At 51.1% G+C, this 27,384-nt stretch overlaps 11 protein-coding genes across 11 annotated transcripts; 5 read left to right on the plus strand and 6 right to left on the minus strand.

The window, feature by feature from the left end:
* Window positions 1-591: 591 nt before the first annotated feature.
* Window positions 592-7,064, minus strand: M437DRAFT_86445 (glutamate synthase-like protein; the record flags this gene model as incomplete). Its single annotated transcript, XM_041028459.1, has 2 exons — window positions 592-6,829; window positions 6,883-7,064. 2 exons carry the CDS (start codon window positions 7,062-7,064, stop codon window positions 592-594), a joined length of 6,420 nt encoding a protein of 2,139 aa, XP_040877754.1.
* Window positions 7,065-9,024: 1,960 nt separating this feature from the next.
* M437DRAFT_53566 (uncharacterized protein) lies at window positions 9,025-9,474 on the minus strand (the record flags this gene model as incomplete). The annotated part of the gene is made up of 2 exons (XM_041022545.1): window positions 9,025-9,204; window positions 9,310-9,474. 2 exons carry the CDS (start codon window positions 9,472-9,474, stop codon window positions 9,025-9,027), a joined length of 345 nt encoding a protein of 114 aa, XP_040877755.1.
* Window positions 9,475-9,989: 515 nt separating this feature from the next.
* Window positions 9,990-12,599, plus strand: M437DRAFT_86447 (sepB protein; the record flags this gene model as incomplete). Its single annotated transcript, XM_041028460.1, has 3 exons — window positions 9,990-10,020; window positions 10,075-10,384; window positions 10,436-12,599. The coding sequence occupies 3 exons, from the start codon at window positions 9,990-9,992 to the stop codon at window positions 12,597-12,599; spliced, it is 2,505 nt and encodes an 834-aa protein (XP_040877756.1).
* Window positions 12,600-12,682: 83 nt separating this feature from the next.
* Window positions 12,683-13,993, minus strand: M437DRAFT_77099 (WD domain-containing protein; the record flags this gene model as incomplete). Its single annotated transcript, XM_041026740.1, has 3 exons — window positions 12,683-13,675; window positions 13,730-13,895; window positions 13,956-13,993. 3 exons carry the CDS (start codon window positions 13,991-13,993, stop codon window positions 12,683-12,685), a joined length of 1,197 nt encoding a protein of 398 aa, XP_040877757.1.
* Window positions 13,994-15,685: 1,692 nt separating this feature from the next.
* On the plus strand, window positions 15,686-17,272 carry M437DRAFT_53614 (amino acid transporter; the record flags this gene model as incomplete). Its single annotated transcript, XM_041022555.1, has 3 exons — window positions 15,686-15,913; window positions 15,969-16,439; window positions 16,505-17,272. The coding sequence occupies 3 exons, from the start codon at window positions 15,686-15,688 to the stop codon at window positions 17,270-17,272; spliced, it is 1,467 nt and encodes a 488-aa protein (XP_040877758.1).
* Window positions 17,273-17,671: 399 nt separating this feature from the next.
* Window positions 17,672-18,742, plus strand: M437DRAFT_53422 (nitrilase; the record flags this gene model as incomplete). Its single annotated transcript, XM_041022525.1, has 1 exon — window positions 17,672-18,742. One exon carries the CDS (start codon window positions 17,672-17,674, stop codon window positions 18,740-18,742), a length of 1,071 nt encoding a protein of 356 aa, XP_040877759.1.
* Window positions 18,743-19,214: 472 nt separating this feature from the next.
* On the plus strand, window positions 19,215-21,115 carry M437DRAFT_53939 (alcohol oxidase; the record flags this gene model as incomplete). The annotated part of the gene is made up of 3 exons (XM_041022606.1): window positions 19,215-19,597; window positions 19,648-20,364; window positions 20,422-21,115. The coding sequence occupies 3 exons, from the start codon at window positions 19,215-19,217 to the stop codon at window positions 21,113-21,115; spliced, it is 1,794 nt and encodes a 597-aa protein (XP_040877760.1).
* Window positions 21,116-21,593: 478 nt separating this feature from the next.
* On the plus strand, window positions 21,594-22,373 carry M437DRAFT_86452 (uncharacterized protein; the record flags this gene model as incomplete). The annotated part of the gene is made up of 1 exon (XM_041028461.1): window positions 21,594-22,373. One exon carries the CDS (start codon window positions 21,594-21,596, stop codon window positions 22,371-22,373), a length of 780 nt encoding a protein of 259 aa, XP_040877761.1.
* Window positions 22,374-22,594: 221 nt separating this feature from the next.
* On the minus strand, window positions 22,595-23,521 carry M437DRAFT_86453 (RTA1 like protein; the record flags this gene model as incomplete). Its single annotated transcript, XM_041028462.1, has 3 exons — window positions 22,595-23,170; window positions 23,228-23,432; window positions 23,493-23,521. The coding sequence occupies 3 exons, from the start codon at window positions 23,519-23,521 to the stop codon at window positions 22,595-22,597; spliced, it is 810 nt and encodes a 269-aa protein (XP_040877762.1).
* Window positions 23,522-24,028: 507 nt separating this feature from the next.
* M437DRAFT_77103 (glutaminase) lies at window positions 24,029-25,426 on the minus strand (the record flags this gene model as incomplete). The annotated part of the gene is made up of 1 exon (XM_041026741.1): window positions 24,029-25,426. The coding sequence occupies one exon, from the start codon at window positions 25,424-25,426 to the stop codon at window positions 24,029-24,031; it is 1,398 nt and encodes a 465-aa protein (XP_040877763.1).
* Window positions 25,427-25,803: 377 nt separating this feature from the next.
* Window positions 25,804-27,113, minus strand: M437DRAFT_53710 (ferrochelatase; the record flags this gene model as incomplete). The annotated part of the gene is made up of 3 exons (XM_041022574.1): window positions 25,804-26,249; window positions 26,312-26,864; window positions 26,925-27,113. The coding sequence occupies 3 exons, from the start codon at window positions 27,111-27,113 to the stop codon at window positions 25,804-25,806; spliced, it is 1,188 nt and encodes a 395-aa protein (XP_040877764.1).
* Window positions 27,114-27,384: the final 271 nt, after the last annotated feature.

The following is a 27,384-nucleotide window of genomic DNA, read 5'->3' on the forward strand; positions in this document are numbered from 1 at the left end:
TTCCATTCTTCCGCTGGTATTGGATATAGGATGGTCAGACCATCGCCTTCCCCATCTTGCTTCTCGACCATGATCTTGGAAACGTTTTTGAAGACAGTGCTGCTGAGGTTAGCATCGGTTTATTTTTTCGAAGCCATCCCCCTTGCTGGAGACCGTCGCAATGTAGCTATAGAAATGCACAATAGTTTTCAGCATGGCGTGGTTTCTATAGACATGTAGTATCAGAGCATCTCTCTGGCCACGCTCTCTAATCAATGAGCAATCGTGCATTTCTACAGCTACATTGCGACAGTCTTTGGAACAAGGAGTGGGAGGTCACTGGTCAAGCACTCAAGAGGTTGTCATGAGCAATACGGCGTGACATTTACTACAAGAACTCACTATAAACAATCAAAGAACGCTTGTGAACAAAAACCAAGAACCAAAAACATCCCAACGTTACATCATTCCCTCTATCATACACAATTCTCTTTTGCGTTTGCGTCTCTATGCTTTTTGTGACGCCATGGGTATATTTTTAAAAGTGACATGAACGAATGCATGACCGGATGCTTTTAATGGCCGTAAGAGTCGACACGTCTACTGACTGCTTTATGAGGCAGCAGAGACGAGCTCGACGGGAGCACCCTTTGTCTTGTGAAGCAACTCGTAGGGAGGACGCTTGACAATACCACCAGTGATGGGCAGCTGAGTACCCATACCAGTGAGGTAGGAGTCAACGTCACGAGCGGCCATACGGCCTTCGTTGATACCCCAGACAATCAAAGATTGACCGCGACGGCAATCACCAGCGGCGAAGACACCAGGAAGGTTGGTGTTGTACTTGCCAGGAGGAGTCTTGACGTTCTTGCGAGCATCCTTCTCGATCTCATCACCGAGGACACGAGCCTCAGGACCAAGGAAACCCATAGAGAGCAGGACAAGGTCAGCAGGGAAGAACTCCTCGCTACCCTCAACCTGCTTCATGTCCCAACCGCCAGAAGCGCTCTTGGTCCACTCAACACGGACAGTGTTGATACCCTTGACCTTGCCAGTGCCATCGTCGACGAAGTCCTTAGAAAGGATACAGTACTCACGAGGATCCTTGCCCATGTGGGTCTTGACCTCGGAGTGACCGTAGTCAACACGATAGATACGGGGCCACTGAGGCCAGGGGTTGTCGCGAGCACGCTCAGTAGGAGGCTGGGGAAGCAGCTCGAAGTTAACAACAGACTTGGCACCGTGACGAACGGAAGTACCAATACAGTCGTTACCAGTGTCACCACCACCGATGACAACAACGTGCTTGTCCTTGGCAGAGATGTACTCGCCGTCAGAAAGACCAGAGTCAAGAAGAGACTTGGTGTTCTTGTGCAAGAACTGCATAGCGAAGTGAATGCCCTCCAAGTTACGGCCAGGGATAGGCAAGTCTCTGGCGACGGTAGCACCGGTGGCAAGAACAACGGCGTCGTGCTCGGCTCTGAGGGACTCGAGGGTAACATCACCCTCACCAACCGATACACCAGTGACGAAGTTGATGCCCTCGGCAGCCATGAAGTCAACACGGCGCTGGACGACGTTCTTGTCGAGCTTCATGTTAGGGATACCATACATGAGCAGACCACCGACACGGTCGGCTCTCTCGTAAACGGTGACACTGTGGCCAGCCTTGTTGAGCTGGTCAGCAGCTGCCATACCAGCTGGACCGGAGCCGACAATGGCGACAGTCTTGCCACTGCGGACCTGAGGAGGAGAAGGAACCATCCAGCCCATCTCGAAACCACGGTCAATGATGGCGCACTCGATGGACTTGATGCCAACGGGGTCCTCGTTGATGCCAAGAACGCAAGCACCCTCACAAGGAGCAGGGCAGACACGACCAGTGAACTCAGGGAAGTTGTTGGTCATCAGCAGTCTGTTCAGGGCGTCTCTCCATTGGTTTTGGAACACCAATTCGTTCCATTTGGGGATGATGTTGGAGATAGGGCAGCCAGTGTCCGACTGACAGAAAGGTACACCACAGTCCATGCAACGAGCGGTCTGGTATTTGAGCTCGTCCTCGTTCAGACGCTGAGAAAGCTCCTGCCAGTCGCGAGTTCTGGTCTTGGCGCTGCGGTACTTCTCCGAGCGACGCTGGTACTTCATGAAACCCTTCGTCTTGTCGAGGACGAGGGCCGAGCGCTTCTTCTCAGCCTTGCCATCTTGGACACTCTCCTCGATATCGAGAAGGTCATCCTTCTTCTTCTGACGGTCCTCAGCCTCGTTCTGCTTCTTCTTGGAGTCCTCGTGGAGAGAGCGAACAGGGTTGCCGGGCATGATGGGGAGAGGGTATTGGGCTCTCTTGGCTTCGGCAGCTTTCTTGGCCTCCTCCTCCATGACGCGCTTGTAGTCGGTAGGCAGAACCTTGACGAAGCGGTGGAGGGCACGCGAGAAGTCGAGGAGAACACGAGCAGCAAGCTCGGAACCAGTGTAGTGGTGGTGGTCCTCGATAAGACCGCGAACGAAGGCAATCTCAGCAGGGTCTTCCAGAGGAGAAAGCTCGACCATCTCCTGGTTGACCTTGCCCTCGAAGTCACGCTGCATGTCAAGAACATAAGCGATACCACCAGACATACCAGCAGCAAAGTTTCTACCAGTAGGTCCAAGAATGAGAACACGACCACCAGTCATGTACTCGCAACCGTGGTCACCAACACCCTCGACGACGGCAGTAGCACCGGAGTTTCTGACAGCGAAACGCTCAGCACCCATACCACGGAAGAAGCACTGACCGCTTGTAGCACCGTAGAGACAGGTGTTACCGACGATAACGTTCTCCTCAGCCTTGAAGACTGCGTTTCTGGGAGGGTAGACGATCAAACGACCACCGGACAGACCCTTACCGACATAGTCGTTGCAGTCACCCTCAAGCTCAAGGGTGATACCGGGTGCGAGGTAGGCACCGAAGGACTGACCAGCAGAGCCACGAATATTGGCGTGGATGGTGTCAGTGGGCAGACCCTTCTCGCCGTAGCGCTTGCTGACTTGGTATGAAAGAGTAGCACCAAGAGCACGGTCAGTGTTGACGACATCGCACTCGATGCGGCAAGGGTGTCCCTTCTCAAGAGCCAGCTCAGACTCGGAGATGAGCTTGTTGTCGAGACGGACATGGAGCTTGTGGTCCTGCTTGCGGACGTTGTAGGTGGCAACGCCAGAACGGAGGGTGTGTGCAGGTGTCAAGATGAGGGAAAGATCGATGTTCTCGGTCTTTCCGTTGCGGAGGTCGTCACGAACGCGCAGAGCCTCGGTACGGCCAACCATCTCGTTGATGGTACGGAAACCAAGCTTGGCCATGATAGCACGAAGCTCGTTGGCGACGTAGTAGAAGAAGTTAATAACGTGCTCGGGGGTACCCTTGAACTTGCTTCTCAATTCGGGGTCTTGAGTGGCGATACCGACAGGGCAGGTGTTCAAGTGGCACTTTCTCATCATGATACAGCCCATAGCGATGAGAGGAGTGGTGGCAAAGCCCCATTCTTCAGCACCCAACAAACAGGCAATAGCAACATCACGACCAGTACGAAGTTGACCATCAGTCTGGACAATGACACGGCCACGGAGGTCGTTCAGGACCAGAGTCTGGTGGGTCTCGGCAAGACCCAACTCCCAGGGAAGACCAGCGTACTTGATACCAGTCCATCTGGAGGCACCAGTACCACCGTCGTGACCAGAGATCAGGATGTGATCAGCTCTGGCCTTAGCGACACCAGAGGCGACGATACCGACACCGGTCTCCGAGACAAGCTTGACGGAAACACGAGAGCGGGGGTTGGAGCACTTCAAATCGTAGATGAGCTGCTTCAAGTCCTCAATAGAGTAAATGTCGTGGTGAGGAGGGGGAGAGATCAGACCGACACCAGGAGTGGAGTGACGAGTGCGAGCAATGGGTCCAGACACCTTGTGTCCAGGAAGCTCACCACCCTCACCAGGCTTGGCACCCTGAGCCATCTTGATCTGAAGCTCATCAGCGTCAGCCAGATAGGCACTGGTGACACCGAAACGACCAGAGGCGATCTGCTTGATGGCAGAGCGCATAGTGTCGCCGTTGTCCATGCGCAAGCTACGCTCTGGGTCTTCACCACCTTCACCGGTGTTCGACTTACCACCCAATCTGTTCATGGCAACAGCAAGGGTAGAGTGCGATTCCATCGAGATGGAACCGTAGGACATGGCACCAGTAACGAATCTGCGGACAATCTCAGTCCAGGGTTCGACCTGGTCGATGGGAACAGGAGAACAGTCTTCGAAGTCGAAGTCAAGGAGACCACGAAGGGTACAATTCTTGATCTGCTCGTACTCAGATCTGGAGTAAGCTTCGTAGGACTTGTCGTTCTTAGTACGGACAGCGTCCTGGATATTGGCAATAGAGGTAGGGTCGTTGACGTGAGGCTCACCGCCATCACGCCAGTGGTATTCACCAGTCTCGGCAAGACCAGGGATCTCCAAAATGTTGCGGCTAGGGTAACCCTTCTCGTGGAGAGCGAAGGCGTCCTGAGCGATAAGCTCGAAAGTCATACCCTTGATACGAGTGGCAGTACCAGTGAAGCAGCGGTCAACAACAGAGTCATCGATACCAAGAGCCTCGAAGATCTGTGCACCCTTGTAACTCTGAAGAGTGGAGATACCCATCTTGGACATAACCTTCAGGATACCACCGTCCAGGGAGTGTTTGTAGTTGTCAATGAGCTGCTCAGGAGTGAGCTTCTTTCTGATCAGACCCTCACGAGCCATCTTCATGATACACTCAATTGCAAGGTAAGGGCAGATAGCGTCAGCACCGTAACCGACGAGAACACACATGTGGTGAACCTCACGAGCTTCAGCAGTCTCGACAACCAAAGCGACCTGGGAACGCCACTTGTTGCGGACAAGGTGGTGGTGTACCATACCAGTAGCAAGGATGGCGGAAACGGCGACACGGTCAGCTGAGGTGGCGCGATCAGACAGGACAATGATTCTGTCATTCTTCTCGATGGCCTCTGCAGCCTGGTCACAGATGCGGTCAAGAGCATCAAGGTAACCTTGGATACCCTCCTTCTTGGGGAAGGTAATGTCGACGGTGTGAACATTCCACTCGCGGTGCAGCTGCGAGATCTGGTTCAGAGCATTGAACTCTTCGATAGAAAGCATGGGCGAGGGGAGAAGGAGACGGTGGCACTGAGAGGGGCTCATCTCGAGCAAGTTGCCTTGAGGACCGACGTAAGCCTCGAGCGACATGACAACTGCTTCTCTGATGGGGTCGATAGGAGGGTTAGTGACCTGAGCGAAGAGCTGTCTGAAGTATTCGTAGAGTAGACGGGGCTGCTGTGCCAGACATGCCAATGGGGCATCGTTGCCCATAGATCCAAGAGCTTCCTTGGAATCGGCAGCCATGGGCCCAAGCAACAAACTGACCTGCTCAAGCGAGTAACCGAAGGCCTTCAGTCTGGGGTCTTCCTGGACTCTGGTCTCTGACAAGGTGAAGCCGAGGTCGGCACCCTTCTCGCTGAGCTTGTCATGAACACCGGGCATGGTGATAAGCTGGCTGCTGATCCAGCTCTGGAAGTCCTTGCGCTTAGAGACAGTCTGCTTCAGCTCGGCATCATCAACAATGCGACCAGCGACAGTGTCAACCAGAAGCATCTTACCGGGCTGAAGACGGCCCTTTTGAACGACCTTTTCAGGCTCGATGGGGATAGTACCGACCTCAGAAGCGCAAACAATGCGATCATCGTCTGTGATGTAGTATCTGCAAGGACGGAGACCGTTTCTGTCAAGGTTGGCACCACAGTATCTGCCGTCGGCGAATGTGAAGAGGGCGGGACCATCCCAGGGCTCCATCATACAGGCTGCCCACTCGTAGAAGGCCTGCTTGGCAGGGTCCATGGCGCGGTTTCCTTGCCATGCCTCAGGAACCATAAGCATGACTGCCTCAGGCAGAGACAAAACACCGTTGATGGTGAGAAGCTCGAGAACGTTATCGAAAGCAGCAGAGTCAGAGCCTCCGTCTTCAATGATAGGCAAGAGCATCTCCAACTCGTCACCGAACAAGTCGGACTTCATCAAACCCTCTCTTGCGCGCATCCAGTTCTTATTTCCACGAAGAGTGTTGATTTCTCCGTTGTGAGCTGCCCATCTAAGAGGCTGTGCTCTGTCCCATGAGGGGAATGTGTTTGTGGAGAAACGAGAGTGGACCAGGGCAAAGTGGCCCTCGTAGTCAACATTGACCAAATCGAAGTAGTATTCGTAGACCTGGACGGGAGAAAGTTGTCCCTTGTAGACAATGTTCTTGTTGCTCAACGAACAGAGGTAGAACCAGTTGTGCAGGCCAATGACGTGGGTGACACGCTTGCGCAGGACATATAGCTGGCGCTCGAAGTAGGGCTCGTCGAATTCAGACTCAAAGGACTCCTTGGGAGCATTGCCATCACCAAATGCAGACTTAAGAACAATGAATGGCTGGAGAATGATAGGTTCTCTAGAGGCAGCTGCAGGACCGAGCAACGAAGAGTCGCGGGGGACCTCACGCCAGCCCAAGACTCGCAGATCAAGGCTGTCTGCGGTTTCCTCGAATGTGTTCAGTGTGTCCTTCAGAACCTCGGTGTCGGGCTTGAAGAAGACGTTTCCAGCAGCGTATTGTCCTTGCTTGGGCAATGTGTATCCTTGCTCCTTTGCGAAGTTCTTGACAAAGAACTTGTGAGGGATCGATGTCATGACACCTGCACCGTCACCGTCACGCGCATCCGAACCTACAGCACCACGATGTGTCATGTTGCAGAGGAGGTTTCGTGCATCGCTGACAATCTTGTGGCTTGCAGTACCCTTAATGTGGCTATTCAGAGTCAGATGTTGAACTTATCCCAGCACTGCAATGGCGCAACTTACGCAGCAAAACCGACACCACAAGCATCCTTCTCAAGCTCAGGGTCGTAGAGACCCTGCTTCAATGGGAGTGCACCAGCCCATGACTTGTTCTGTGGCGTGTTCTCATACGGGTAGATGTTTACAGGTTCATCTTCCTCGATGGTGGTGTTCTCAACTGGTTCTTCGAAAGACACTCGACCCATTCTTTCGGCCTGGAGCCGAGTACGAGAGATCCTAGGGGTATAAAAGACAGGCGTGGACCTTTGGTGGCGAAGGGAGATCTTATCGAACTCGTCTATGGAATCTAAGGTCAGCCAAATGCTATCGGATTGATATGGCGAGGGCGCTAGTGTGGCAAGCAAAGAGTGATGTGGCAAGAAGGAGAAGTTGCAGTTCGGTCGACAGGGAGGAGGCAGGGCGTTTCAGATGATGCGCAGACAAATGATCGTCCGTCTAATCACGTCTCCGCTGCACGGAGTATGCCATCTGGAGAAGAACGGTATTTGCGGGGGGAGGCAAAAGAAAGTGGTGCAGGTATTGATAAGGCGAGAGCTCTAGCGAATGAGGGGCTAGAAATCCGCAGCGTGTGCAGCCGGGAGAAAGCTTACCTACACTTAATTGGAGAGCGCTCTGATGGTCTGAGTGCAGAGCGTATTCCAGGCGTAAGTTATGCGAGGTAAAGACGAGACGAAGAGGGTGAGGGAACGGCCACGCTTTTGTAAATTGGCCGCGAAGGTGGGGATTCAACTAGCGCAGCATGGCAAGCAAAGGCAATAAATGCTTCCGCTCTTCACGGGAGCAACCATCTTGTGCAGCACACACAATGATTAAAAACTTGATACTGCCGTGCTCTTGTACAATTGGAATGTCAAACAAGAAATATCTTTAGCATCCTATTTCCTCATCATAAATGCAACGAGCTCGAAGCTCTCTGATCATAAAGCTGTGGCTTGTTGCCTTCTCAACAACATCTCATGGTTCTGGTATGAACTATACACAATTCTACTGGCCCAACCTAGATGACCTCTGTCTCTTTATTCAAGTTGAAGCCATGGTCTTTACTTTGAATAATTGTCATGTCGTGTCTACCATGTTCCTAGGCTCCTAGCTCGGACGCGCACATCTGCTTGATAAACAGCGACCAAGACAAAAGATTTCCCCGGACCCTTGAGCTGCCATGGCCCGGTGGCTGGGTCAGCAAACCATCTCATTGGTTGATCTTGGTTGCATCTCCATTAGCCGAATGCTAATTGGCCCGACCGGACGTCAGGGTTTCGTGAGAGTCATAGCGACATGTCAGAGATGCTCTTATCGCTGCTCTCAAAACCCACGTCTGTCGCTGATCGGAGCGTGCCATTCAGGTGGAAAGCTGGGGTCGCTATTCATGGCCGAATTGCATTCACTATAGCGTGCTCGATGAACAAGTGAACGCGAGTCTTGTTTCTTCGATAACGACAGCAATCTGCAATCAGGTGTCGTATTTCATCCTCCTCAACCATTGAGGTGAAGGACAGACTTCGGTGAGCTCGGGCGAGCGTGACAACCAACGGGAGCAGTCGGAACAACGGACTGTGGATGGCTCAAGCCAGCCCTGAACGGCTTGGTGCAGCTGGTAGCAAAATTCCCCTCGCAATCCGCAACCTCCACGGCACCCACCGATACCGGCAGAGCTCTTAGGCAAAAATGTCCTGTTACAATCACAGTTGCCGCCATGTAGGCGAGGTCCATTGAGTGCTCCAGCCGACATATCCAGCGAATGGCGCATTGACACATGAGGTGACTTCTGAAGATGCCGAAAAAAATTCACTTGTTGACCTGCTCGTGTCGGTCGAATGTTAGTCCGCCATTTGCAACAGTTCTGGTGACGCTGGACAACAGGGAGAGTTTTGGTGGGTGATCTGGACCTAGGTCCATGTGTATTCTTCAAAGTGATTACTGCTCATAAAGATTCGTTTTGCTGATGATCATCTGGTATGCCCAAGCCATGCGCCGCGACTCCTTGAATGCTGAAAAACATGTATCCATCCTCCTGCCCGAGACGCCTTGCACAGCTGCACAATACCCAATGCCTGCTGTGGCAGTAATGATCGTGAAAAGGTAAGGTGAAGACTTTTCGCACTGCGCTGATAGTGGCAGCAGCAGAGGTTGTTCCAAGGCGCGTCTCTACTGCTGCATCTCCTCAGGGTCCTCGAAGTCATCGTCCTCATCTTCATCTTCCTCGTCGTCGAGACCTTCGGCAGCCTTGGCAAAATCGATAGTCTTGCCGCGAGTGCGTCTGCCACCAGAGATGATGTTGCTCTCGTCGATCTCCTCCATGTTGTCTTCTTCGCCCTCCTCCTGTTCCTCTGTTCTTTGTCAGTCTGGTTGCGCATGTGTAGCTCGCTGAGGGTGGTTCCTACCAGGGGCGGCCTGTAAAGATTGGTCAGCACACGTTCTTGAGAAAGTGACAAAGATGTAACTCACCTGTTCTTCCTCTTCAGAAGAGCTGTCATCATCCATGTCCAGGTCCTCAACAGCCTTGGCCTTGCCCTTGCCGCTGGCCATCTGGGCGTGGACCTGCTGATGTTCGGCCTCGTTGAGGGCCTGGGAAGTGGTCTTGTTCTCGTCGCTCATGGTTGCGGTTGTTATGATGGATTTGTTGGGATTGAAGATGTAGAATGTGGATGTGCGATATGCGAAAGATGGTGTGGTGAAAGTCGACAGTAAACACAGCTCAGATGTTTGCGCGCGAACCGTTGCCGCGGTCTGGAAGCTCGGCGGGTTGTGAGGATAGAGAACGTTCCAAATTGCCAAGTCCAGCACTTTTGAGTCTTGCTGATGGTAGATTGTATGCAAAGAAGTGATGATGACTTCGTTACCTGTGGAGTCAAGTGAGTATGAAGCTGATTGATATAATCAATTCTTCTTTATCTACTAGCATATGTTCCAGAATCAGTAACTACTGAACTGCATCATTGCGATGTCCGTCTAACCACCGTCAGACACAGACAAAACGTTCTGTAACATGTCCTAGATTAATTGATACGCGTCGCGTCTTCGTGCTCACTTTCCAACGCGTCTATACTGAGATTATCCATGAGTGCAAGTGAGAGCAGCATCTGCTTATCGACCCTCTCCAAAACATCAAAATGGCTTCAAAACCTCGTGCCAGACCGGCTCGTAAGATTCTCGAGTGGTAAACTGTCATAGTAGTCCTGACTAACTCATCTCCAGACGCCCCTGGACCAACCTATCTAGCATACACACCTAACGGCAACAAGTTGATCACAGTTGGGTTGAACAATGTCATCCGCATCTTCACTACTGGATCTGATGCTGAGCCTGTCAACATTGATGTTGTTCAAGACTCTCATACTGCGGTGGCTGCAACCAATGACTTTTTCTTGACTGGTTCAGAGGATGGTAGTGTTTGCAAATACTCCCTGCTCACCCACTCTTTGGAAGAAGTTCTTATCCGGAGCACTTTGCCTATCAGGGATGTTTCTATCTCACCGGACGGATTATGGGCTGCGGTAGCATCTGAGTAAGGATTCTAATGAAAACATCTGCCATCTTGTACTGATGAGAACTACAGTGAACTGGTTGTAAAGATTGTTAACACATACGATATGACACGGGTCATGTATCTCAGAGACCAAACCAGACCAGTCAAGCATGTATCCTTCGATCACAGTGGCTCTCATCTGGCTGTCTCTTGCTCTGACGGCATGGTCTATGTCTACTCGCTGAGTTCAGAAGAGCCAAAACTTGTCAAACGACTCGATGGTCTGATCAAGATCATGGAGACAGACTCTCAAGCCAGCTCAAAAGTCACATGGCACCCTGATGGAAGAGCACTCTGCGCTCCTACGCCAACAAAAACCGTCCAAGTGGTTTCAAGGAATGACTGGACAAACCAAAACGCTTTCAAAGCTGATGGACGAGGAGACATTACTGCTGTATCTTGGTCACCAAATGGTGCTCTACTTGCTACAGCTAGCGACGACCTCAGCATCACCTTGTGGAACGCCTCGACACAGCAGCCTGTGGTCAAATTCAACAGCGACCGTGAACCTGTGTTGGCTCTTGCCTGGCATCCCACCGAGAATCTTCTGTCGTACACCACCAACGACGGAGAACTGTATATGCACACTGGAATCATACCGCAAGAACATGAAAATATGATCCGAAAAACACTTGTCTCTGCACCTTTCCTGAACGAGCGTCATACTGAGGACGCTGCGAGAACTCTGGTTAACGGTGGTGTCAGGCCTGGTGCTCAGCGCAGAGCAGGAACGCCTGACTCACTCGACGATATACTGGGAGACGACGGATTGTCCGAGAACGGGGATGCCTTTATCGTAGACGACGATGGTGCAGGATATGCTGAGGAAGTCAACGGCAACGGCAAACGACCTGGACAGCACACTGCATACCCACCCTCAAAGCGACCTCAACAATACGGTAGTGCTAGATGGCAGCCTCGTCCACACGAACCCTTCCAGCCGGGTAGCACCCCTTGGAGAGGCAATCGTCGTTACCTGTGCCTGAACTTGACTGGCTTCATCTGGACGGTCGACCAGGATACCCACCACACAGTGACTGTGGAGTTCTACGATCGTGCCGCTCACCGCGACTTCCACTTCACAGATCCTTTCCTTTACGACAAGGCTTGTCTTGGTGAGCATGGTGCAGCCTTCTCATGCCCATCCTCAGATCAACATCCCAGTCTTGTCTACTTCCGCCCTCACGAAACTTGGACATCGAGGACAGACTGGCGAACACAGCTGCCTGCAGGGGAAGAGGTCACATCACTGAGTCTCAGCACGAGTTTCGTGGTCGTCACAACCTCAAAGGGATATGTTAGAGTCTACACACTCTATGGTTTGCCTTTCAAGGTCTACAGACAGAAGAGCACTCCAGCTGTAGCATGTGCATCATGGCGCGACTATATCCTCACAGTAGGCAATGGTCCAATCGGAGGCGACGGCACAGCTAAGCTCGTATACACAATCGAGAACGTAAAGCGCGACGAAGTCTGCCAGTCTGAAGACGTTCTCCCTCTCCCCGAGCAATCAGAATTGCAATCGGTCTTTTGGTCAGACAGAGGCGACCCCTGCATCTACGACTCAGACGGTGTATTGCTAGTATGCTTACACTGGCGAACACCCGGCCAAGCAAAATGGGTACCTCTCCTCGACACCAATCAACTCGATCGTCTCGCCTCTGGCCGCAAGGAAGAAGCCTACTGGCCAGTTGCAGTCGCCATGGACAGATTCCACTGTATCATCCTCAAAGGTGGAGAAAAGTACCCTTACTTCCCTCGCCCACTACTATCGGACTTTGAGTTCAAGATTCCAGTCACAGCTCGTGACGAGGAGAACCAAGATGAGAGCGAGGAAAGCGATGTTCAGAAGTTGGAAGAGCAGTACGTGCGCAACTCAGTATTGTTGAGTTTGCAGGATGATTTGGTGAATCACACGCACGCCACGCATGCGCAAAAGACAGAAGCTGCGCAACGTGAGCTTGATGTGGATAAGGTGCTCTTGCAATTGCTGGCTGCCGAGTGCAGGGAAGGCGAAGAGAGAGGTATGAAGGCGCTAGAGTTGGTCAGTTTGATGAGAGACAGATCGGGCAAGATGCTCGAGGCTGCCGTCAAGATTGCAGCGAGATTTGAACGTGATGTGTTGGGAGAGAAGATTTCTGCACTTGCAGAACGAAGATTGGTTGGTTTGGCTGATGAAGAGGAGGAACTGTGAACGTCATGAAGGTCTTAGATAGGAAGTCGCCTGGAGTTTTGGCTGTACATTAATGAATCTTTTTACTTTACATCTCCCAGCATCTATTCGTCGTCAGAATCCATTAGCTCAGCCAGCTCGGCCTCCTCTTCTGCCGTGAGCATGCTCTCCTTCTTGACCTCAGGCTCTTCCTCAACCTCGATGCCGTTTTGCTGACGCTCGTACTCTTCCTTGGCCTTCTTGATTTCTGCAGGGTCAAGAGACCATACTCTTAGCGTGCCATCAATGCTAACACTGACAACACGGCTGGCTCTACTGCCTTGTGTGGGAGGTAGCAGGGCAAGACCAGTGACCTCGTTGAAATGGCCACTGAAAACACAAGCAAGCTCTCCAGAAGCAGAATTCCAGACACGCACCTCCTCATCACGGCATGCAGTGACGACCCATCCAGCTTGTTGGTCAATGACAATGTCTCGTACAAAATCGGGATGAGCAAGTGTGGTGTCTGTAGCCCAATCACGGGAGCGAACCAGTCTCTGAGCTGTCTTGTCTGAAGACGCGGTCCAAAGATCTGCATCAGCATCGGCGTCGTCGGCGTCTACGACAAGCGAGTCCTCGAAGCATAGACGATTGACAGAAGTCTCGTGAGGTCGCAGTGGAGCTGCCAGCACCTCACTAGCACTGTCAAGAGCGATCTTCCAGCTACGGATATCGCGCACAGTGTCGGCGCTGAAGAGACAAAGTTCGTCTTTTGAGGTTGCTGCTGGGTCGAGAGCCAGATCAAGGACAGCGCGGGCGTGGCCCTTGAGTGTGTGTATCTTTTTGCCTGTTTCAACGTTCCATACGATAATGCTAGAATCGGCAGAGCCAGACATAAGCACAGGAGTACCGGACAGCTCAGTTACGAGGACGCATTTCACAAAGTCTGAGTGGCCTGTGTAGCGGCGCAGAGGTTTGCGAGTCTTGAGGTCCCATGAGTGAATTGTCTTGTCCCAGCATGCAGCGAAGAGGATGGGGTCTGTTGACGATGATCTCAGGATAGTGATGGATGTCAAGGGGGCAAAAGCGCCCGTGTAGACGGTTGACTTGTCGCCAGTCTGGTTGCTGTGTCAGGGTGATGCTCTCGTCGCAATGAATAGGTTGCCACATACTTCGAGGACGACACGTCTTGCGCTACCAGCAGCTTCGGCGATGTAGACAGCATCCGGATCTTGTGGGTCGGCATGGACAGCGAGGATCTTTGAGGTCAGGGCGACGGGGTTGCCATTTTTGTTCGAGGCTTTGGCCTCTCTGCGTTTCTGCTCGGCAACCGAATCGCTTTATGGCAAGTCTCAGCGGACGCTCCCTTCTCTTGAATTTGTTCTGGTCGTCGCTCACGAAGTTTGGAAATACTTGTCGGCATCTGACTGCAACATGGTGTGTGATATTCACGCTTGTTTCGTCCGGCTTGATGTTTCTCAACAAGGCCCTGAAATGTACGGACCTTCTCGCCATGATCCGGAGCTTTGACCGTGCGCTCCTTCTCACCCAAAATACTGCCTCCCCTGCTGTAACCCTGCGGCTAAAAGCAATCCTTTGGAGATACTTTTTCGACGATGAACTCTATCTTTTCTATACTCAACTTTGCTGTTGATGCTCTGCTGCCATGATAGTGACTGTATACCGAGTATTTGTGCATCTCGCACGCAGACAAGATTGTGCTTCGACCCACAGTTCCCTCTGCTTTTCCCCAGCTGGTTCATCGGCCACATCTCGCCTTGAGCCGTCGTGACTCGCCATCACCTCATCTTCATGCCTCTTTGCATGAATCGTTGAAACCACAAGACCATTGATCACCGTGTGCCATCATTGACTTACGCATACCATTGAGAATCCACTTCTCACACCATGTTCCACCATCTTAACCTGGTGCATTTCACCTTCCTTCCCGCCTGCAAGTCTCTCGTGGCTAGCCAATCGACCGGAAATTTTGCATGCGCCTCTTGAATCCTACACGGCTTCTAGTTTCATCTACAACGCCATCAACGCCATCAAAAACTTCCATGATACGGCATTCGCTTGCCTAATTCTGCCTAGAATCTCTTTTTCATTATTCAGTCAACCGATCTACTACGCCCGTATCTTGCCTGACTCTCTCGTAATGGCGTCCTCGTTCGGTTGAGGCTTGAGCGACCAACGTTGGCCATGTTGCATCCGTCGGCATTGAGAACCCAGGGCCAATTCGGTTCCTTTGCGCTTAGTATATTAATCCATCAGGGTCTTTTATTGTGCCCACAAAACCTGCAAGTCCAGACGTCTATATCGCTTGTGGATCCTTGGCTCAAAGCTCCCACTCTGTGGCTTGGACCAACCTCAAAGTCTAATAGCGAGATTGTTCTGCCGCCGACGTCTCATAGGTCTGCTCCTTCCGTGCATTCTATGCATCAAGCAGATCCTGCGCTCGGCATGCTGCCGCATCCTCTAGAGCTTGCTATTCGTGACAAGCTGCTATCCTTCCTAGAACCTCTCTCTCTGCCAAGTGTGCGGCGTGGCTGATTGTAAGAATTGACTGTCGTCAATAGTACAAGGCCAAAAACTATACCTGTATAACAATATAACCACTGTCTAGCAAACGGGAACGCTCAAAACCGTGCTGAACTCCGGACGCTCGTCTAGTCAAAGTTCGGCAGATGGGTCCACACCCCCAACTGCAACGCTGCCCACCGCCCAGCCTCTAGGGTGATCGAAGGTTCGCATACATATCGCACGGGCCGTCCGCGACCCTCTATTGTTTTACAATCACTTCAGATCTTTTGCGCCACGCTGAGGTCGGTTGTTCAACTCTTTAAAGTGCTGGGAGCTCCCATTCCGAAAGCCTTTCTCGAGTCCTGATAACCATGTCTGTTGCCCAAGCACGCCCTGGCAGTAACGACACCATGGACCACACCATCGCCTCCACGTCTTCAGCTAGCGTCATGCCCGAGACTGCCACCAAGCCCGGTCTTACATCTGGAACTCAGGAAGTTCGCAGTTTTGACGGTATCGACGACGATGCCGACCTCGACTACCACGGTCATCTTCGCAGCGCTCAAAACGATGATGGCTTCACCCGTACCGATGCACGTGAGATGAAGCGTATGGGCAAGAAGCAGGAGTTGAGAAGAAACTTCCGAACTCTATCAACGATTGCTTTCACCATCATTCTCCAAGGAACTTGGGAGGTCCTTCTGACTGCTACCACCCAAGGAATGACCAACGGTGGTCTCGCAGGCTTAGTGTGGTCCTATATCTGGACCTTCTTCGGTTTCATCTTTGTTGTCCTCTCGCTGGCCGAGATGGCTTCCATGTGCCCAACTGTAGGTTTGCACTACACTAACCATACTTTCTACACATTGTACTGACTCTAATTAGGCTGGCGGTCAATACCACTGGATCTCTGAATTTGCTCCTCCTTCACAACAGAAGATCCTGAGTTTCCTCGGAGGCTGGATGTCTACTCTCTCTTGGCAAGCTGGTACAGCCTCTGGTCCGTACTTGGTCGGCACTCTCATCCAGTCATTGATCTACGAGAACGACACAAGCTACGAATTCAAGAACTGGCAAGGCACCCTGTTTGTCATCGCCATCGCTTTGGTAGTTTGGGCCACCAACATCTGGGGAGCTAGAGCAATGCCCGTCTTCCAGAACCTCATGATGATTGTCCACGTCTTTGGCTTCTTGGTTATCATCGTCATGATTTGGGTCTTGGCTCCTAGAAATACAGCATCAGATGTCTTCGGCACTTTCACCAACTCTGGTGGCTGGAGCTCTATGGGTCTCTCCCTGATGGTTGGCCAGGTCTCAGCAGTCTATGCCTGTATCTGTTCCGATGCAGCTGCTCACGTCTCGGAAGGTAAGCCTCTTGCTATCTGACATGGCAATACACTTAAGCTAATCAACCCGCAGAGGTCAAGGATGCTGGAAGAAACGTTCCCAGAGCCATGATCTGGTCATACTTCTTGAACGGTGCTCTCGGTCTTGTTTTCCTCATCACCTACATGTTCAGCGTTGTCGATCTTTCCGGTGCTGTCGATGATGCCAGCAACGGCTCAGGCTACCCATACATGTATGTCTTCACCAAGGCCTTCAGCATGCCCGCTTTCAACACACTCTCGGCTATCGTCGTTATTCTGATCTACGCCGGCACACTGTCCTACAACTTGTCGACTTCTCGTCAGACTTGGTCTTTCGCTCGTGACCAAGGTCTGCCCTTCAGCGACTGGATTGCAAAGGTCGACCCTAAGCTCGAGGTGCCAATCAACTCGGTCACCGCTACCACTGCATTCACCATCATTCTCTCGCTCATCAACATTGGTTCCGACGCTGCCTTCAACGCCATCGTCTCGCTCAACCTCACCTCTCTGATGATCACCTACATGGTCAGTATTGGCTGTGTCCTCTACCGCCGCCTGACAAACCCAGAGCTTCTGCCCAACTGCAGATGGTCCCTCGGCCGCTGGGGAGTGCCTATCAACACTTTTGCTGTGTTGTACTCCACTTTCGTGTTCTTCTGGATGTTCTGGCCTCAGACAACCTCCAATGCCGCTGCTGACTTCAACTGGTCGGTGCTCATGTTCATGGTTGTTTTAATTGTTGCTGTGATCGACTGGATCTTCAGAGGAAGAAAGGTTTATGCTGGTCCTGTTGTCCTGACCGAGGGCTACAAGGGCGAGTAAACTGCGGACGCCTGCACCAAAAGAATGATCTGTTTGTTTTCTGTTCATATGTGCATCTAATTTAGAGAAGTTAATGCTTCATGGTCATGATAAATCATATACCATTCCACAAGAGTTCGTACAATTGTTTGTCCTGCAACAACTTGCGAAGTCAATTCGCACCTTCCCCGCTCTTCTCGCCGAGGTCGGTCATCCGTCGTACCCACTCTATCCGCATGTATTGTAGTAAGTCCATGGGCACTAAGGACCATCAGATAAACACATTGTCGAGATACATACCTTCTTTGATCACTTTTCGCGGCCAAGGCTTGCTGGACACATACCTACCTTGCAAAGACCCTCCATCTCCATCACCATCAAGCAACAACCAAACAAACACATCAACCAGTAACTATAGTTATGAGCGCCAAAGTCCTTCGTGCAGCAGCATGCCACGTCTCTCCGGTCTTCCTCTCCGCCTCTGCAACAACGCAAAAAGCCATCAACCTCATACGACAAGCAAGTGCGAATAATGCCAACCTAGTCGTCTTTCCAGAAACCTACATCTCTGCCTTTCCCATCTGGAGCGCTATACGGGCGCCTACAGAAAACCACGACCTCTTTAAGCGTATGGTCGCAGAGTCTGTATATGCTGATGGCCCGGAGATTGAAGCTATTCGCGCTACAGCACAGAAACTGAACATCATGGTTAGTGTTGGAATTTCAGAGAAGGCGAGGTATAGCAGTGCAACACTGTGGAACTCGAATGTTTTGATTGGGAGTAATGGCGAGATATTGAACCATCATCGCAAACTGCAACCAACATTTTTCGAGAAGCTGACTTGGAGCTCTGGAGATGGACATGGGTTGAGAGTCAGCGAGACGCCGTACGGCAAGATAGGAAACTTGATTTGCGGTGAAAACACAAACCCTTTGGCGAGATACGCACTGATGGCCGAAGGAGAGCAAATCCACATATCGACTTGGCCTGCTGTGTGGCCCACCAGAGCTCTTCAACCAGACGTCGTGGTCTCAAAAGGGAAAAACTACGATAATTTGGCTGCTAATAGGACAAGAGCTGCTGCTCATTGCTTTGAGGCAAAGTGTTTCGGCATCATCAATGCTGCATTCTTGGACGAGCAAGCAATTGACATTGTCGCAAAAGGTGCTAGCAATGAAGCTGGTGTCAGACAGACATTACAGCTTTCTCAGCGAGCAGCTACCATGTTCCTCGATCCCACCGGCATGCTGAAGCCTGGGTTTACTGTCGATGCGACAACAGGCAAAAAGCAGGAAACCGACTACTTGCAGGACAGAGAAGATATTCTTTACACAGACATGGACGTGGAAGAATGTATCGAAGGCAAGCAGTACCACGATGTTGTTGGTGGCTATCAGAGATTAGATGTGTTCGATCTGCAGGTTGATCGAAGTCGAAGAGAGCCAGCCAGATTTGTGGAAGGATTGCGTGACGACAAGGTCGAGTTTTGAATTGTCATCGAGCAGCAAAGCAACGTAGGCAAAATTTCCTCTTGAACTTCTATTTCTTGCTATGTCCTTGTGTGGTTGCCTTTTGCGGGTAGTGCACAAGAGATCGGAGCGTGCCTTCCGGTCGATCGACTATGTTCGAGTCAAGACGATCTCAGTGTCACGAAGCCACCTACCGCCTCATTTGTACACTAACTACTACTGCGTACTGGATGCGGTCAAAAATCTTTGCTGCTATCGAGGTGCCACTTCACGAATTATCCTGTGGGTTTTGTGACCTGCTCCGAGGTTAGGGCTGCTTGTCTATACCAATGCCAACGGTCTGACGTAGCCAAAAGCGAGATCACCAGCAATTAGGTTTCTCCCTGCGCGACCATGACAGCGTGAATACAAAGGCCGCTTGGTCCTTGCAAACACAAAAACCAAATCATGCTGCCCTTCTTGTCTTCGAATGCTTTTGTCTCATAGCGCCATCATGAAAAGTACCTTCGGCCTTGCATTGAGCACACAGCTGCTTCTAACTCAAGCTGCACCACTCGCTGCCAACTATTTCGGTAGACCTGCGCAGAATGCAACATTCGACTATGTTGTCATCGGTGGTGGTACAGGAGGTCTAGCGACCGCATGGCGTCTTGCCGAAGCGAATCATTCGGTAGCGGTCATTGAAGCAGGCGGCTTTTACGAACAGGAGAATGGCAATGTCTCTGTCGTGCCGGCATATAACCAAGACTACAACTACATCACACCGGACTCGCAGTGGGATGCACCTTTGGTGGATTGGGGTTTCTTGACTACACCACAAGCAGGTGCTCAAGGACAGAGATTCCACTACGGTAGAGGAAAGATGCTCGGTGGCTGGTGAGTGGGTTTTCAGCAATGTGCATTACATGACTGACACTATTCGCAAGTTCTGCTGAAAATGCTATGAACTACAACCGTCCTACAATTGGCGCTCTTCAAGCATGGGCCGACCTTGTCAACGACTCAAGCTATACCTGGGATAGCTTTTTACCATACTTCCAGGAGACAATCAAGTACACCAACCCCAACATACAGATCCGCGCATCAAACGCCTCTGTGCCCTTGATTACCAATGAGACGGGTACAGGTCCTCTGCAAGTCTCTTTCCCGCATTGGGCAACTCCAATCGCATCTTGGGCAAAGGCGGCTCTTGCAGAGATCGGTGTTGGAGATCTGCGCAGTCTGATCAATGGCAGACTGATGGGAGCTCAATATAGTCCTCTTACGCTCAATCCTAAAGACCAGACCCGAAGCTCTTCCCAGGCTTCCTTCTTGAACGCAGCGTTGAGCAACAATTCATCGAGATTGGAGGTCTATACCCACACCCTAGCCAAGCAGATCTTGTTCTCTGACAACAAGACGGCTACTGGGGTGCGAGTACAGAGTGGTCCATCTCCTGAATCTTACATACTCAGCGCCAGCAAAGAAGTAATTCTGTCCGCGGGAGCCTTCCAATCACCTCAGCTTCTGATGGTATCAGGCATCGGCCCAGCTGATGAGTTGCGCAAGTTCAACATCTCAGTGATAGCAGATCGACAAGGTGTAGGACGAAACATGTGGGACCATGTTGTGCTCAGTGTAGGACGACAAGTCGATGTCGAGACGTATGGAAGACTTGCGGACCCCGCTGCTGCCGCTCAAGCACAACAGGAATATCTCAGCCCCAACCATACTGGTATCTTGACTAACGACCAATCCGACTTCCTGGGCTGGGAGAGATTGCCAAACTCATCGAGATCCGCATTCTCGGAGTCAACTTTGAAGGACCTCTCCATGTTCCCATCAGATTGGCCGGAGGTCGAATATGAAATCTCCTCCGCTCCTTTCGGTACAACACTATTTTCTACTCCCGACAACCCAATCAACGTAGGATACATTCAGCCAGTGCTTCTCACACCTCTGTCACGCGGAAACATCACGTTGGCAAGTGCAGACATGTCTGATGCTCCATTGATCAACCCAAACTGGCTCACCCACCCGACCGATCAACAGGTCGCTGTTGCAGCATTCAAACGTGCAAGACAGTTCTTCAACACGACAGCCATCGAACCCATCCTCATCGGCGAAGAACTGCTACCTGGTCCCCAAGACTTGCCTTTCAACTCCACTGATGCAGAAATCCTTAGTTATCTGCAGGCAAACATTGGATTCAATTGGCATGCTAGTTGCACGTGTAGAATGGGGTTGAGAAATGATTCTATGGCTGTTGCCGACTCGCAGGCAAAGGTCATTGGTGTTGAGAATTTGAGGATTGTCGATGCGAGTGCTTTCCCCTTCTTGCCGCCTGGTCATCCCCAGGCTACTATTTATGCGCTGGCGGAGAAGATTGCTACTGGGATCTTGGCGGGTAGATGATGTATTTCTAGACAATGACAACGTTATTTTATGTTGTCCGTTCAAATGTATGTTCAGTCGTCATCACGTGTCAAGGCAGGAATCACCAAAGTTCAAGCGTCCTCATGGAAACCAAGCATCAAAAAACAAGCAAACGGGCGGAGCGGCACGTTTGCGACAAGCTTGCCCTGCCCCCTGCAGGGCAAACAAGCATGACGCACTGCCGACAACCAATAGCTTCAGCTCGTGCACCAGATAAACCAGTGCCTATGGTGTCTGACTTGAGCCTGCTGCGCCTGTTTGACGACGCGTCGACCCCTCATAAACCTGTAAGGACTGTAAGCTGCGTATCGACGTAAGTGGAAGCAATGCTGGAAGGCCAAACTCAAAAAGACTGCAATTCCTCTGCTATTGCTAGATCACTATCATCTTCTGACTTTCCCATACTGCATTGACTAGCTTCAGATAGTACCTCCTTAACACTCATATATCAATCAAGATGCCTCACCACGGAAAACACCACGGCGGTCACAGAGACTATAGATCTCGCGACAGCGAACGCCGCTCGAGATACCATCATGGAGAAAGCGATCGCAGCCATGGAGGAAGTGACCGCAGCCACTCGCTTTCAGAGTACAGCATCTGGGTTGCCAACCCCGTCTCCTATTTAGCTCAAACCCCCGAGCAGGACCCCAGAAGTCCCCACATACAGCTCAAGCTCACCGACGGCACAAACAGCCCTGAAGCTGATATCAACGTAAAGTCGACCAGCCAGGACAGCCGCCTCGTCTACTGGGTCAACAACAACTTCCAGCACCCCATTACCTCTCAAATTGAATCTCTGCCTCTGGGTCAGACGGTCCTTAAGCCTACCAATGGCCAACCCTCACAATACGCCCTCGACTTCTTACGCACCACACCCGCCCTCCTGGACTTGAGTGCCGGCACCATCCTGCCCGCTTCAGGCAACAACACCATCGAAGACAAACTCGAACCCATCCTGACTTCAGCCATCAACCAGAACGCCAAAGTCTATCTCTGGGGCCAGGGCTACAATGACTCCAACGGCGAGTCTGGCATCCACGATATCCACATGAACCAGGGCAACACTGGAAACTTCTCCAATGACGTGTACAGTGATGGCAGTTTCATGGTGCAGTTTGAAGATCATTGGGAGGCTGTGTTCCTGGCGTTTGCGGATCAGGAAGTGCCTACTGATAATCAGACTGGTGATCCGACTGCTGATGCTGAGCCTTTTGATGAGACTTTGTCGTCCTAGATGGAGATGCCATTGTAGAAGAAAGTGTTGACAAAGTCCATAAAACTTATCTAGACTAGAAGCTCGGCTCTAGCTCCAAATCAGACATGAACGTGTTTTGAGCGTATAATTACAGGAGTCAAATAAGTGAGCTATACACATGTGATCATAAATCATCGACAACAAATTCCGATTGCCCAAGAGCTCACTCGCACAGAACTCTGCCAGACTTTCCAAACGACCTAGCAACTCGAAATACTAGGCGAGTCCTTGACTCTAACCATCGACACACCTTTAAGGAATCTTCCAGGATGCCCACACATAAGCAAAAACACCGCCACGACCATGGGCGCAAACTCCAAACATCCAAAGTAAACCTCGTGAGTAGCCAAATCGGACTCTAAACCCTGAGCCGTCTCTGCCAATCTAAAGCATGTGCGTAGATACACAGCCAAAGACGCAACAACAAAGGCAACCAAGAACCCACGCGACACACCGTGGACACTGTTTCTTGTCTTTACGAGAATACACACCAGCACAATCAGAAACAGCGCAAAGGAGACCACTTGGAAACAGAGGCCCGAGAATAAGATGGTGTTGTAATCGGTCGGGTCTTCGCGGTTGGAGTAGGCTGTTCCCACCAATGCAGCGCCGACGATTTGGAGGACTGTGGCTATGATGTCGCAGCTTACAAAGCCCCAGAGGATGAGTTTTGGCGGTAGAGGAGAACAGTGACGACCGTAGAAGTTTGTCAAGACGGAGGCGATGGAGTAGATGGATGCGCTGAAGAAGACGGGTGCGACGACAATGCAGAAGTACTGGTTTTACTATGTGTTAGTGGGATTTGGATGCAGCAAAAGTGTGGCAAGAAGTACCTGAGCAACAAAGTAGGCTACTGCATAGGGGTTGTCGACGTTGGAGAGGATGCGGAAGATGTAGCCGATGATTTCCATTGCGGTGCCTATGGCGATGGGGATGAAGTACCAGGTACGGTACTTGGATAGAAGAAAGACATGTCCAACAAAGCCAACGGCAAATAGAGCTATAGCAATGATAGACAGGACGAGAGATGGAACATATCTACGACAATCCGTGTTAGCGATGAGAAGTGTGTTTGGAATTAGGGGTGCTGGAGCTAACCCATAGATGATTTTATATGATTCTAACATATTGCTGTAACTTTCTGATAGTACATCTCCATCTTTCATGGGCTACCTACACTTTTATGTTGTTGTGCCAATGCATATAGAGCCAAGCGCAGGATTCATGATCAGCAGCTTGGCTACCAAGGAATCGAACTAATTCTGTCGCCTGTATAAGCACCCGTTTCTCGACCTACGCAGGTGGCTATACAATATTAGATCATTTGCTGAATACGAGGAATCGGTTGCTTGATTATACCTACGGTCGAGTATTGCTCCGCCACGGAGTAGGATTGTGTGACCGAAAAGACCTTTTGCCCGCCAAGATATGAGCCACATCCTCTGCTGCTGCATAGACCGCTTGAGATCGTCAGGCAGATCGCACACATGTCATTCTGAACCCGCTTGCGTTCAAGTTCATGATAGATCCTAGAATAGCACAAGATCCTGGACACCTATGTCACAGGTTGTCATCGTCGAGTGAGTGGCCTCCGTGTCTCTTTGAGAAGTTGCATAAATCGTTGATGTGGGTATCTACCATTCAGGGTCTTCAGAAACAGCCTGACATCCAGTTCCTCCAATGTAGTCTCGAGCCTCCGTGTCGTTGTCGACGATTTTGGGGTGCCGGCCACCTTCAGCCTTTGCGGTGTCCCATTCGAGTACACCTGTGGGATCGATGATGCACAAGACTTTTCGCTCAGTGAGGAGTCGGGTTATGTCCTCGTGAATCAACTTTCGGGCAATGAAGTTCAGAGAAAAGACTTCACGGAAGGAGAAGACAATAGCGCAAGCGTCGGAATGGTGACCGGAACCAGGCTCAGATGGATCTGGCTTTCCCAGCTCGTACGCTAATGCTCTTGTCAATCTTTCAGCACCAGGGAAGCGTACGGCACCTCGTAGCTTGAAGACGACGACTTTTCGAGCGCAGGCGGGATTTTGCTTTTCATGCTCGGTACCAACGAGGTTAGATACAGAGGTCTGAACGGTGGATCTTGCAACATGGCTGACGTCCATCATATGGAGACCCATGTCCCGTGAGAGTTGTTCACACATAGCGACACCTCGCACGCTGTTGCCACGCTCATCAATCTTGGGCGAGAAAGTGGCAAGGCCGACCTGACCAGGGAGAGCGCCAATGATGGCGCCAGCGACACCACTCTTTGCCGGGAAGCCAACGTTGGAGACCCAATCACCAGCAGCATCGTACATGCCGCAAGTGGTCATGACAGACAAGACCTGACGAACACTCGTGTGTGGTATGATCTGCTCTTGAGTGACTGGGTGAACGCCGCCGTTGGAGAGCACGGCGGACATCATGGCCAGGTCTTGAACATTGACGTTGATTGAGCATTGGCGAACGTAGCCTTTTACAGCCTCTCTGGGATCGCATGAAATAACGCCAGCAGCCTTCAGCATGTATCCAAGGGCCATGTTTCTGTCGGCATCTCTCAACTCTGCTTTGTAAACCTCCTCATCGACATACAATTGGCGACCGGCCAGCTTAGAAAGCACTTTCAGGATGCGGTCGATGCGTTCGTGTAGTGTTGCGGTGGGCGAGCAGACAAGGGTGTGAGCGGTGATGGCGCCGGCGTTGATCATGGGGTTCATGGGTCGGTTCGTATTGCGCTCGAGGGATAGTTGGTTGAATCTATCGCCTGAGGGTTCGACTCCAATCTTCTTCAGCACTTGGTCAAGTCCAGCATCCTCGATGGCGATGGCGTAGACGAATGCCTTGGCGATGGACTGGATGGAGAACTCGACCTTGTCGTCTCCTGCAGAGTAGACATTGCCGTCGACCATGGCCAGGGCGACTGCCATCTTTGACGTGTCTGCCTTGGCCAAGGTCTCGATGTAGTCGGCAGGAGCGCCCCTCTCTATCGGTCGCGTTTTCTCCAGAACATGGTTGAGATAGTCCGGAATAGGTGACTTCATGGTTGCGACAAGAGGCAAGGGATGTATGGAAGGCGCACAGAACAGGTCAGAGAAGACTTGGAGGCTTCACACCTCCGGTACAAATCTCGTCGACTCATCATCGCATTCTGCCCTTGCATCGGGAGCAGGCTCTTGCCCATTTACGTACATTTTTTGTCGCCAAGCGCCATCAAATCTCAAAAAATCTCAACGGCCTTGACGTAATCCTTTTTCATGTGACGCACGTGAATGAGTCTTATGGTTCATCTTATCAGATGGATCGGCTATCTTTCCGACTGCCTGCCATGAGTTGAGCCCCACTGCCATTCAAGCCATCCATATCGGCGCATCTTTTCCGTCTCTTCAACAACACGACATATTCTTTATTCCAAGATACGTCATATGGTATCGCCTGCAAACATCCCACGCGCATCTCTACATACATTCTTCTGACAGTCGACACACCTGTTACCGAACTGACGCGAAGACTTGTCTCCACTGTCTATATGCTCCTTGACCATGTCTGCAAGTGCTTCGATGAACAAGGGACTATCATTCAAGCTCTCGGCTCGCTTGATAGTATCCGCGTGTCCTGACTCACCAATCAGTTCCTCATCAAGCTCGTACAGCGTCTCGATATGGTCAGATGTAAAAGCAATTGGCACCAACAGCAGGTGTTGATCTCCTTTTTGGATGAATTTCTCCACCACTTCACTGGTTTGTGGGCCTAACCATGGCTGAGGTCCGACTTTCGACTGCCAGCAAAGACGATATGGATTAGGAAATCCGAGATGCTGCATCACTGCATATACTGTGGCAGACACCTCTGAAGAATATGCATCACCTTTGCGCAGGCACGTCTTGTTAGCTACAACCTATGGCTATGTGAGTAGTCGAAAGACACACCTTGATTTACCGCGCTCATAGGCTGGCTATGTGCCGAGAAGATGATTGTGACATCCTTCCTTCTTTCGCTTGGGTATGTTGCAAGAGTGGCTTTGATGTTGTGTGCAACCGCTTCCACAAACTTGTGGTGTGCCGGCCAACGATCAATGATGCTCCAATTGATACGAGAATCAGCACTCTCCAACTTCTCTCTACATCTGAAAAGTTCGTTGATCGAACTGCCAGTCGTTCCACAAGAGTATTGAGGATACTGGGAAAAAGCAACTGCTCTGCCTCGTTTGCCAAATCCATCCGCGAGGAGTTTGGAGTATACGTCCTCGGTCAAAGGATGAGCATATCGAAACGCAACATATGGCAAATGCGGTGCTGACGAAGGTGAAGTCTTGTCCAAGATCCGGCAAGTCTCTTTTGCTTGCAAGTCAGACCATTTGCGGATCGGAGAACCACCGCCAATCGCTGCATACTGTTTCTGGATCTTGGACGTCCGCAATCTAGTGATTATGTTTGCAAATATCTTTTGGAATCTTCCGAAGGGAATGATGTCTCCATCTGACTGTTTTGTACCAAAGTCAGAATATATGCTAGGCTGATCGATACTTTTCGCGAAACTTACAAAGAGTCTATGCAGAAAATCTCGAACCTCTCCTTGGTTTCCAGGGCCACCCATGTTCATAAACACGACAGCAGTCGGTCCATCTCTGCCAGCCTTCGTTTCCGCCTTTGTGTTGAGTGACCGCTTGATTTGCTGCAGGAAATTGACCCGAGCTCGTTGCTGAATGAGGTGGGAAATTCGTCCAACCATCCCTGTCAATATTCACGATATTCACATAAGAAGCAAGAAAGGCACGCGCTTGTTCGATCAGAATAGCAGATACGGTATCGCCAAGGATCAATTGGACAGCGTGTTCACGCTAATCAATATCTGAAGCATGATCCCAAGAATCCTTCGACCGCTAATAGTGGATCCCAAGGAACCCCACAAATTTGTTGCTCTTGATACTATATGAGAGACCTGACATATACCAGCATTTGGCTTCAGATGGTTCAGGTAATTGCTCAGGGCGCAAATCAAC

This window comes from Aureobasidium melanogenum (assembly GCF_000721775.1).
Source record: "Aureobasidium melanogenum CBS 110374 unplaced genomic scaffold scaffold_18, whole genome shotgun sequence".
NCBI lineage: Eukaryota > Fungi > Ascomycota > Dothideomycetes > Dothideales > Saccotheciaceae > Aureobasidium > Aureobasidium melanogenum.